The 12,344-nt window shown below is 47.1% G+C and overlaps 1 protein-coding gene across 8 annotated transcripts in view; it reads right to left on the bottom strand.

Annotated features, from left to right (window-relative positions):
• Positions 1-6,071: 6,071 nt before the first annotated feature.
• Positions 6,072-12,344, bottom strand: part of ERC1 (ELKS/RAB6-interacting/CAST family member 1) — a 517,187-nt gene continuing 510,914 nt past the window's right edge. For all 8 annotated transcript variants that reach the window (XM_032593893.1, XM_030321381.2, XM_030321379.2 and 5 more), the window contains one exon: positions 6,072-11,714. In XM_032593893.1, the coding sequence (XP_032449784.1) occupies positions 11,577-11,714 (138 nt within the window). In that variant the 3' untranslated portion in view covers positions 6,072-11,576. The remainder of the gene's footprint in view (positions 11,715-12,344) is intronic.

Raw genomic sequence — 12,344 nt, forward strand, 5'->3', positions numbered from 1 at the left:
AGCCAAAAAGGAGGCAGACACATTTCCTGCCCTCAGGGGTCTTCCCGGCAGAGGGGACAGGGAGAAGAAGACAGGGACAGAGCAAAAGGAAATGGAGGTCAGTGTCCTGTCACTTCTGGGGTTGAATGGGGACAACTCGAGTGCCTTTTGCAAGTTTTAGTCCACGTAGGAGAGCTCAGAGGTATTGGACCCAGGGTTTGTTTGCACGCTGCGGCCTGGACTCCACGACGTGACGTCCTGGCCAAAGAATCCAACGTTGGGCTCCAGTCTCCCTGGGTCTCTTTTGTCACAGTGACTAACAGGCAGGGCAGACAAAGCTTGCATTCAAGAGCCCATCCCTGCAGGAGGATAACACGGCCCCAGCTGATGAGGCAGGCACATTGGCATCTGGGGTTTTTTTCCTCCTAAAGCAGAAGCAATATGATTGTTGGCATCTGGCTCCCCTGGGGGAGGGCACTGCAGCCTAAGCCCGGGGGCCAGACTCCCAGAAGGCAGGCCCAGAGCTGTCTGATGTGCTTTCCTGAGTTCGGGCAGGGCTGGGAGGGAGCCTGGGACAGGGGGAGGGGGTGGAGGTGGGTGGCGATTCCCCCACCTGAGACTCCCCATTCCAGGCCTCAGTTTTCCCATCTGTAGGATTCCACGCAGTGGGAAATAGCACTTGTAGGCTCTGGTCAGAGTGAGATGAACTTTTAAACAGGTGATGGTTCATTTTCAAGTCTTGAGGCAAAATAGTATGTAGATTTACTCGTAGGCCACGGGGATAATTCTACCCTACCATTGGTGGGTGCTGCCCAGCAAGCGGTTCCCAAGCAAGGGACAGCCCCCCTCCCCCCCACCGAGCTTATTAATGCAACAAATAGCTGCTGGGTGCCTCTCCTGCACTTTCCTGTGTGCTATCTCGCGTCACTTCACCATGCACCTGTGAAGTAGACACTGTTATTTCTATTTAAAAAATGAGGGGCACCTGAGTGGCTCCATCGGTTAAGTGACTCTTGATTTTGGCTCAGGTCATGGTCTCATGGTTTGTGAGTTCCAGCCCCGCATTGGGCTCTGGGATGGCAATGTGGAGCCTGCTTGGGATTCTCTCTCTCCCTCTCTCACTGCCCCTCCCCTGCTCTCTCTCTCTCTTAAAATAAATAAATAAATTTCAAAGAAAAACACATTAAAAAAGTGATAAAACTGAAGGCCAAAGAGGTCTAGTGAATTCTCCAAAGCCACACACCTAATGAGCAGTGCAGATAAGACAAGAACTTAGGTCTTCTTTCATTTTCAAAGCCAAGGTTTCCACATGCCAATCCCTACATTGCCCTTGTTCTCTACCCAGTAAGAGGGATAAGCATCGTGTTCCCCACAGCCATTTGGCCCCACAGACGCTGTACTTGGGCAAGGAGCTAGTGTGGCCCAGAGACAGCCTCCCTGGGGTAGCACAGCCTCTCCTGGACAGGTGTCCTTTCAGAAGCTTCGTGTGGTGGGAATGTCCAGGAAGATAGACTGGCTTCTTGAGTTTTCTTCTTTCCTAGAGTCAGATGACTCCTAAAGCTGTAGGATCTTCCTGACATCCATACTCATGATAACGATCAAAGAAAAACTTCAGTCACTCATTCACCCTGGAGCCTGCCCTGTGTTTCCAAGGTTGCTGCCTTTGTCCACTTGGTTCTCCATTTACCTGGACGCCCAGCTCGCTGCCATGGGAGGGACAGCAGGGCCGTAGCACGTCACACAGAAGTTCTCATCGCTGGGCTTTGTTCCCAGCACATCTATGCCACACAAACACACAGTAAGGAGTTCAGGGATGCCACCCCATTAAATTGTGCACACAACTCCAAGATTGCAAATGGACTCCCTCCAAAGCTTCATTTCCGACAATGCTAAAGAATACAATCATAATAGGGGCACCTGGGTGGCTCAGTAAGTTAAGCATCCGACTTCGGCTCGGGCCACAATCTCATAGTTTGTGAGTTCAAGCCCTGTGTCTGGCTCTGCTGACAGCTCAGAGCCTGGGGCCTGCTTCGGATTCTGTGTCTCCTTCTCTCCGCCCCTCCCCAATTTGTGCTCTATGTCTCTCAAAAAATAAATAAATGTAAAAAAAATTTTTTTTAAAGAATAAAATCATAATAAAAAAATCAAGCCCAAGACAAACCAAAAAGGAACGACCTCTTGAGTGTGAATTCCACCAGGGGCCACAGAGGTGGCTTTTTGGCATGGAAACTCTGTGGACATTTGGTGGACATTTTTTCCTCGTGTCCAACACTCCCTCTTAAATGAACATGGTTCAAGTTCTTCACCCTCACAAGCAAGGTTGAAGGGCTGGGGGCACTGAGACTGAGAGACGGGAAGGAGTGTTAATGCAGGAAGGGAAAGATGAAGGTCAGCATGCTGTCGTGGCACAGCTGGAAGCAAGACAGAGGACCAACGTGAGGATGTGCGGATCCCTCAGTCACCCTGTGAATGTTGCTTCTGGTGGGGCAATTACTTCTTCCATCAGACATGGCAAGGGAATGGTCTCTGTGGACAGGGAGGGCTGACGTGGTATTACCAAGGCTTCAAACCTCATTTCTTTCCCATCAAGGGCCGAGAGCATTCATAGTGCTTCATTGCCTGATTCTTGGGGAAGAAATGGTGCCCAGAGCTTAAGAGCACAAAATCCTGTGTGACTCATCCATCCTGCTTGTGAAAGAGCAAGACACATTATTTTCCTCTTCCTTTGAACACCCGCAGCCCCCAGGCTGGCCTCGATGCCTCACAAGGCTAGCAGGGAGTCTCCTCAGAGTCCCGGATCCCACAGAGCCTTCTGGAGAAGGGAACCAAGGACAAAGATTGGCAAACAGACAGACCCAGGTTTGACCCTAGGCCCATCACTTCTTGGCCTTGTAACATTGGGCGATTTCCCTCCAACAGCTCCAGCTACAGCCTGCTCCTATCTCCAGCAGCCTCCATGGTCACTAGGACTGGAGACTTCCTGGAGTTGACCCACCCAGGTGCTTTTCTTTTTCTTTTCTTTAATTTCTTTCTTTCTTCTTTCTCTTTCTTTCTTTCCTTTCTTTTTCTTTCCTTCCTTCTTCTTTCCTTTTCTTTCTTTCTTTCATCAGCTCTTGTTGTGGCTGTAGTTATGGTCACTGGTGGTGTGGGTAATGCTCTACCTTGCCTTCCTTTCCAGGATGGTAGAGATCTCTCACAGTATGGGCCCATCCAACCTCCTTTTAAGCTATGTTTGCAGCCTCCCTGTCTTCTCCTCCATGGTTTTGAGCCAAGCAGTATTTGACCTATTGACATTAGACTGCTTGCTATCCCCAAATACATGGTGTCCTTTTCCACCTCCCTGTTTTTGCTCAGGCTCTTTTCTGCCTCCTCCATCCTTGAACTCCTTTGCTGGCAAAATTCAGTTTATCTTTCAAGGTCAAAGTTGAGATTCTGTGAAGAGCATTGCCTGCTCCTCTGTGTTCCCACAATTTATTGGGATTCGTCCTGTACTGACTGTGAGCTCCTTAAGAGAAGTGGCCACAGGAATGGGCTGAAAAGCACAAGCTCTGGAGACAGGGCTGGGTTTAAACTCCAGCCCTACTACTTACAGGCTGCAAGACCTGGGGAAAGTTGTTTAACTGGCCCGTGCCTCATCTGTAAAATGGGGGTAACAGCACCTACCTCATAGGATTGCTATGAAGAGGAGATAAAACGTGTGTGGTACTGAGAGCTGAGCCTGACACATGGGAAACGTGCCCCAAGCTGGTATTACTTGCATGGCTGGTACCCAGAACACAGCAGAGCATGCACACTGAACTGAGTGCTCTGCTGGCAATTTGTGAAGGTGGGTTACTTGGAAACTCGGGGAAAAGGTGCATGTGTGATGACTGGGCAAGTATAATTGGAGGATGTGACTCTTGAACTCAGGAAAATTCCCAGCACCCGCAATCACAGAATGGTATAATGAAGCCGGTGCACCCAGCCCCCAGCTTCAACAGTTACTGATTCGTGGCCAATATTTCTGTACTTATAACCTGCTCCTCACCACCTCTCAACACACATACTGGATTATCTTAAAGCAAATTGCAGACAAGAAAAAAGCAATTTTATGCTTTACACTCTTAAAGGAGCTTTCAAAAGGGAAACACATAATCATATATTATCCTCATTATGGCTGTGGCTTGTGACCTCGATGAAGGCGGCCTTATTTTCAAGGGGAAGGTTGAAAAGAGGGTGAGAGATCAAGGGGCAGCCAAGGGCTCTGGGCTGGGAAACTAGGGCTTTTTCCAGGACATCTGGGAAAGCTCGTGGATCTCAAACCAGCTCAGAACACTCCCTTACCCCCGGATCTAGCTAGTTCTTAATCATCTTTGAGCCAGCCTGGGACATTCCACCTCAAAAATCAAATAATAGCAGTCTTTTCCCAATTCAGAGAAAAAAAAAAACCAAGTTAATGGATGGAATTCTCAATTGCAAGTTCTCTTCTCACATATTTTCCTTAAACCTTGTGGTCTCTGTGTCCATTTGTCTGCAACTGAGTGCTGGTAGACCGCAGAGTGAATAAACAAATAGTGAAATAAGATTAATGGAAAACCCTGGAAACAGCTGACCAGTGTAATCTGACAGCTTCCTGTGGACACATCTGCTGGCGGTTGGGATTTTATATCCTGCAGTATGATACACGTTCTGCAAGTGGAATCACTCCTGCTTTGTGACGAAATGACGAGCAACGTCAGGTTTCCAGTCCTGCAAATAGCACGGCCTCCCAGGTGCTCCTCCACCTGGTGGGACTTCTCAGCAGCTGTGCCAGCTGGAGGCAGGCAGGGCTAGAGCCCAGGTGCTGGGAGAACCTGCCAGGAGGGGCGACGTCTGACTCTCCTGTCCAATTCCCAAGTGCCAGAGCACAGTGGGCAGCAGTTTCCATGGGAGAGGGAGTGCATGCAGCAAGCAGGTTGATTCCCTTCTGGAGTAGACGCAGAAACGGAGCTAAGTAGAAAGCAAATTCTCACAAAGAAGTCCCCCACAGTAACTTCTTATTGAGCGTAAGACCAAGACAAATACCAAAGCTGGGGAATTTTCAAACACAGGTTCTCTAGCTCCTTGACTCTTGGTATTGGCACTTTCTGTTGGTTCCTACAAACCCCACATCCCTGAGCTAATACATCAGATGCACCCCTGTGAAGCCCGAGTCCCAGTTAAAAAAAAAAGGTCATTTATTTAGAGAGGGCAAGTGAGCATGAGCAGGGGAGGGGAAGAGAGAGAGAGAGAGAGAGAGAGAGAGAGAGAGAGAGAGAGAGAATGAATGAGAAAGATCCTCAGTAGGCTCCCCTCTGTCAGCGCAGAGCCTGACTCGGGGGATTGATCCCACGAACCATGAGATCATGACCTGAGCCAAAATCAAGAGTCAGACGCTCAACTGATGGAGCCGCCTGGGCGCCCCCTTAGTCCCAGTCCTGAATGAAACCACCTCAGCTATGCCATGGCTGCTCCTTCACCTGAGTACAAGCTCTGGAAACGCAGTTAGATGCGGAACGGGGAAACTGGCTCAGGGCCTAGCTTGTAAGGGAGAAAGGAAGGTGGAAATTGACTTTGAAAAGCAATTCAGGGGGCTCCTGGGTGGCTCAGTTGGTTGAGCATCTGCCTTCGGCTCAGGTCATGATCTTGCGGTTCATGGGTTAAGGGCCCCACGGCAGGCTTTGTGCTGACAGCTGAGCCTGGAGCCTGCTTCAGATTCTGTGTCTCCCTCTCTCTCTGTGCCTCTCCCGCTCACATTCTCTCTCTCTCACTCTCAAAAATAAATATTAAAATAAAATTTTTTTTAATTAAAAAAAAAAAAAAAAGGAACTCAGGGGTTGCCAATCCAGAGTTCAGATGGGAGCCTGAAGGAGGCCTACTCATTTGGGAGCATCACCCCGCCAGGCCCTTCAGGACTGAGCCAGCCTTGGGCTCCTCCGGCCCCACCTTAACCTGGAGCCCCACTGGTTCTTGGCTTACTTACCAAAGCGTTAATCTCTGGGAGACCACTGGCTTCTCCCTGCTTTTCTGGCATTTGAGGACTAATCTCACTTGGATAATCAGACTGAATGAGACTCAAAGAAAGACACAGCACACAATTTTTAAATAACTTTATAATTTCCTGATGGATTTAGTTTGTGAATAAAAAAGAAAAAATGGACAAAGTGTTTACAATAATTATCAAGGCAAAGTTGACTATAACACAATTTCTTTGTAATGTCATTATCCTGTCAGTAACATGACTCTGGCCATCACACACACACACACGCAAACACACACGCACGCACGCACACACACACACAGTTGAAGGCAGCAGGTGCATCTGCATCACAGACACCATCATTGCGGCTGCTACTGTCACCAAAAGGAACTCAAGCTAGGAGTCAGTGCCCAGTGCTCCTCAGCTCCTCACTAAAGTGCAGCTCCCCTCTTCCAAAGCAGAGGGGGCGAGTCCCAGGGAGACCCCCGAGTCCCCATCCTGGACATCCCGGTGTGCTCAGCAGGTTCCTGGGCTAGTCGGCTAGTCCTGCGTGGGCAGACAGGCCAGAACGGATGGTGTGTTGCCCTCAGGTAGGTCTGGCTGCATTGGAGCGTGAATGCAATACTGGTGCGGTGTGGAAAGAAGGGCTGGGCTCAGAGCGCTTGTTCTGGCCCGGGGCGAATTCTCTGGCTTCAGCAGGGTTCCTGTCCTTTCCTGATCAGGGCATCTCTAGGGCCAAGAGAGACAGCCTGGGCCTGGGAGATGTAGGGTCTAAAAAGCTTAAAGGGAAGGAATCTAGGGACTGAAGCCAGAAGGAACTGAGATCTGAGTACAATTCATTCACCTGGATTGCAGGCTCCAGGCTGGCCACTGCTTGGCCCATAGTGGATGAGTCACTGGATGATATAGCACCAAGTGGGCAGGAAAGAGGTTCTGTGGCCTGTACAGGGCTGCCGGGTGTGGCGCTTCCGAGTCAAGCCTAGGTTACCACACAGTATTAGGCACACTGAGCTGGGACCAATGTGGGTTTGAGGGTGGTTATGGGGTCACAAAATTTGAAACCTCTACCCAGGGGTCCTGAGGATGTATAGGAAATCTCTGGCACAGTGGGGACTCTCTGAGCCCCAGATTCCAATTCCTTTTACGCAGCAGTTGTCTCTTTCACTCAGGCAGTCCCCTACCTAGAGTGTGGTCATCGTGTTTCCCAAGTGGCTAGCCCAGGTGCCACCTAAGCCAACTTGGGAGGAGGGGGAGGAGTTGGGCTGCCCCATAGCTTGAATTCCTTTATTAACATGATATCATTTTGCATTTTTAAAAACACAGCTCTTTAACTTTTCAGTTCTACAAACTACTTTTTAATATCTTAATAATCTCAACAATGGACACAATGTAACTGCCCCAGTGCTCTGAGCCACACAGACAATATCGACAAGCAGAGAAACAAAGAGGAGGTGGGATGGGACAAAAATCCGCTCCCCCCAAATCAATCCCTAAAACCACCTTTCCCCCAAAAGAGTCAGAAGAAATACCTACAATAGGGTCACAGCACTCACCAAACACGTTGGAAGAAATCAGGAGACGCTTGGTTACAGTTTTGACACTAAAAAGTTTGGAAACAGTTTTTGCTTAAAAAGAGTAAATAAAGACAGCCATTTTGTTCAGAAGGATTTCCCTGTAATGTGTGTGTGTGTGTTTGCCCAAACATTCCCCTAGTCCGCATGGGGAAAATGCCAGATTCTTTTTAGAACATGTCTTTGACCAGTTCAAGTCGCTGTTCTGAGAAGCCCAGGGACTGGCAGTGATGGAGGGGTCGGCCTTGCAGGCTTGCAAAGGGTAGCATCCACACCACATCTACTGTCTCCTTACCTGCTTCTCCAGTTCTGAACTCCTGCAGGAGGGACATGAGGCTGGGGAGGCAGACGTGGGAGTTACTGATATTGCTGACACAGGGCCCATGGTAACTTAGGAAGTGCCACGTGAGGGTCACATTCGATGCGACAACATATTCTTTGATTTGCTCTTTCCTCAAAACCCCCGAGAGGGGAGCCAGCGGGCCTACGCTTCACTGCTGGGGTCAAAGGGGAGGGCAGGATGGTTCTGGGATCAGCAGCAAATCCAAATGCCAATCCTGAATGTCGCAGGGGAGGGATGACTAATAAAACTTTGTAATGACTTCCTCTTCTCTCTGGGGAGTGGGTGAGCCAATGAGCTCCCGTGGAAAACCAAACAGACTTTTATTGACAAAAGGTGTCAAGTCCCACTGCTACTACTGACACCAAAGGCAGTCTTGGGTCCAGTTTGCTTCACTAATATTTCTAAAGACCAACTGTAAGGAAGAGAGAGAAGCACTTCGATCTTTGTTAGGTTATAAGGTACTAGGTTAAAGGTTAGAGCTGAGATGGATTTAGGGATTCCCATTCATATTTCTTAATATATTAAAGCCTATTTAAAATCTTTTCCATTTCAAATAGTATCCAAGTCTTTGTAAATCTCAATTCAGATACTTCATCAAGAACTCAATGAGTACCTGGAATAGAGGTATATGAAAAGATGAGAAAATCACATTGTATTTCTTCAGCCCCACATTGGATTCCACTCACTCTTCTTCATCTTGTCCCCTTTTGTGATGACCTTGATTTGGGGTACAGATCTTTAGGTGCTAAGGGGCAACTAGACTTGCCAATGGAATGGATGAGTTTGGTGAACATAATAGGCAATGTGCAGTGAGCTTTCAAGGCTCTAGACCTTCGGCAGCAGTTGAGTGACCTAGTGAAACCATGAACACCAGAAGAGTGTCATGCAATGATAAGTCTTTGTGTGATGGGAATAGTGCATTTAGTAAAAGTTGGCTCAATGAGTTATCTCAACTCAAGAAGATACTCTAAGTGCTGGACACTGTATTAATTTTGTCCCTATAACATACAGTCAGGTCATGTTCACTACTAAAGTTTAGCCAGAACCTACTTTCATCTAGAACCAAACAGTCCCCAGAACCATTTGAGATGCTAGAATGACCACCCAAGAGAAATCAAGGAGATCCCTGCTACGGTTCACAGAGACCACGCAGATAATGTTTGCCCCAGATATTTTTCTTACTAGAAGTGTTTGTCCAGAGGACTTCAATAAAGTTTTGGAGAAGAAGCAACAAGAAGGCTTGAAATGAAAAGGGGAAGAAAGGAAGTGCAGTGAGAGTCATGCACCAAGTGGGCAAAAGTGACAGGTATTGTATTTGACAGCAAAGACAGAATGAGCAGGACCCAGGGAGACCTGCTGATGCCTTCCCTTGCCAAAGCTGCTAGAGAACAGCCAGAACCAGGCCACTTCTTTGTGGATGGCCTCTTCTCCTGCCTTCTCTGTTCTGCCGTAGTCCTGTGAAGGCTATTATCATACCTCAGTTCCTTGCATTATGGTAGATAAAGTGAGATGCTAATACACCAGGCTGAAAATACTGGGGGCTATCTACATGATTTATGGGCAGTGCAATAAATACATGGAATTGAGGTGATTGACCACAAACGACCACCACTTACTATCTTACCCCTACATCTCCCACTTCCCCTGCTTCTGGCCAGCCTGGCTATCAGGAAGCATCTCAGTAAGAAGTTTATGAGCAGAGTCCACTTAAACCTTCGATAAGAAACAGTCTACAGCTTCTCATAGGAGAGGCTGTTTTACAGCAGGGAATCAGGGCAGCTGGAGATATGACCATATAAGTTAATGGGACAGTCAAGGGCTGCTGGTGGGAAGATACTGGACTGAAGGCTTGTGATGACTTTACAGGCAGCATCATTCTTTGGGTGAGTAACTGGGGAGGGGGAAAGGACAAAATGCAAGACAAAAGCATTTAAGCCCAGCAACTCTTATCAGAAGATGTGAGTATCTGGTGGGCGTCTGGCTGGAGAGGTGGTTAAAGGCTACATTTGGGTTAAGTGGTCTCTTTCTTGGTGCCTGATTATTTATTTATGACTGTCATTGTCTAAGCCTGGGAAAAATGCCCCTCAAAATGCCAATACCTTCAACTTGATTTGCAACTTTAGGGTCAATTTTTTTGATCCACAACATGGAGCTGGCCAAGTTCCATGTGGTGTACACAGATGTGTGAAGAAAACACTATCTACTACTGCAGCCCCCCCTAAACACTATACTCTTGCAGGGTAACGACGACAAATAAAAATCCCGAACCACCAAATAAGATCCTGCAGGCAAGTAAGTGACTCAGCTCCCTGCCCCTGAACTCATCAATTACATTATAGTGAGAAATGCTCATCTGTAAAACATTTTTTTTATGAAAAAGATAACTTCTACTCAGAAGGAGTAGGGAGAGGATAGGTATACCTTTTACTGCTTTGACTCAAACAAGGTATGTCTCAGAGTCCTTTACATTTCTCCCTCACGAAAAAGAGACTTTTTTTCAAGGATGGATACCTAACAGTGACTTGCACATAGTAGGCATTTCATACATACTATTTGAATGAAAGAATGGAGGAAGGAATGTGTGTGGGATGAGAAACATTCATTTGTGCCAGAAGGGAGGTTCCAGACAATGCACGAGGCTATGGTTATGGGAGTGCACATCAAGAGTAAAGCTAAAAGGGTAGAAGGTGGGTCATAAACTTCAGCAACCGCTGGGCCGCAAGAGCATACATAGAACATGGATGGTGGGAAGGCAGAAGCATTCTTTAGGGGCTCAGGGGACTAGAATGCTGATGAGGGAGATGTTTAGGAGAAACCAGCCTGGGCCCAAGGAGCGGTCATCTTCTACAGAAGCAGAGCAGCAGGTGGTTGATGGCAAGGTTCGTGTCAAACCCCTCTTCTCTTTCAGACTGAGACGTATAATCTGACAGATTAAGTATAATAAGGTCAAAGGTCTTAAACAAGAGGGACCGGGGGAGAACTGTTCACACCATCTTCTTATTAACTGGTTGAGAAGAGCAAGGATGAGTGAGACAAACAGGACTGGGTGAAGACTCCAAACTTGTGGTATTAGTGTTCACTAAGCCCTCATGAGGCCTGCTTGCAGCTCCCCTGCATAAAACATTACATGTGAAAGTGAGCAAAAGAAACAGTAAGAAGAGTCAGTTTCTCTTTGTCCCTGTTCTCTCTTTTCCCCCTCTCTCTTTTTAAGATTTTTTTTTTTAACCCTTTTAGGAGAAAGCACCTGTTGTGATATTAGAACACTCAGCTCTCTGGTCCATGGGGAAGTTTCTTTCAATATGTTGAACTCCAAGGAGATTCCAGATTTAGTTCTCATGTCAAGGACAGAAGGTAAACAGGCTACCTACTCCATGTCCCACTGTAAGGGCAGAACCACCAGCTTCCACAGTCCTCCACTGTTGATGACCAGATGGCAGTTCTTCATGGAAACTTGGCCACTTACCTACCCTGGACATCAAGAAAATTAGTGTAGAGACAATATCCAAAGTAGAAAGGCAGAGTTAAGATGAGAGCTGTAGAAAGGGTGCTGGAATCATACTTGAAGGACCAACCAAGATGGGATACAGTCTGTAGTGTTTGCTGGGTGCCAGAAGCTCCTGGGAGCCTGTTCCGTCCAGTTCTTCTTTCTTGGCACCTGGATTTACTATAGCAGGCTGCTGGGCTGGCTACTCCCCATAAAGCAGGGTCAGGATGACTCTTCCAATGCGTTGACCACTTGCTCCAGGATGTCGGGGCAATGATCTGCTATCTGCTGGAGAATGGCATTGGCAAACTCCTGCAGTTCTGCATTGTCCCGTTCACCTTTTTCTAGCTCATTCTGAAGCTGAAAGGGAAAGAAAAGATGGATTTCAGATAAAATAAAATTATCCTGTTTGCACTGGGTTAAGAATTATTGTCCATGAATAAAGAAATTGCATTTCCAACAACATGGATGAACCTGGAGGGCCTTTGCTAAGTGAAATAAACCAGACAGAAAGGCAGATACTGCATGGTATCACTTATAAGTGGGACCTGGGGGGAAAAAGTCAAACTCACAGGTTGCTATCAAGGGCTGGAGGGTGGGGGAGATGGAGCAGGTTGGTAAAAGGGCACAAACTTTCAGTTATAACATGAATAAGGTCTGAGGATCTAATGTATAATACGATGACTACAGTTGATAACATCATACTGTAGAATTAAATTTGCTGAGAGTAGAACTTAAGTGTTCTCATAAGGGGAAAAAAGGAAGTATGTCAGATGACAGATGTATTACCTCGACTGTGGGAATCTTCACAATGTCTATCAAATCATCATGTGCACTTAATAGATCACAATTTTGTCAATTAAACCTTAATAAAGCTGAAAATTAAAAAAAAAAAAGAGAGGCACTTTCTATGTGAAGTCTTCCTGCATCAACGTTAACAACCAGGAAAGTGTGAACGTTAACATCAAGTGTTTGTTCGTGAAGGTGTGA

The sequence above is a fragment of the Lynx canadensis genome, chromosome B4, assembly GCF_007474595.2.
Source record: "Lynx canadensis isolate LIC74 chromosome B4, mLynCan4.pri.v2, whole genome shotgun sequence".
Lineage (NCBI taxonomy): Eukaryota > Metazoa > Chordata > Mammalia > Carnivora > Felidae > Lynx > Lynx canadensis.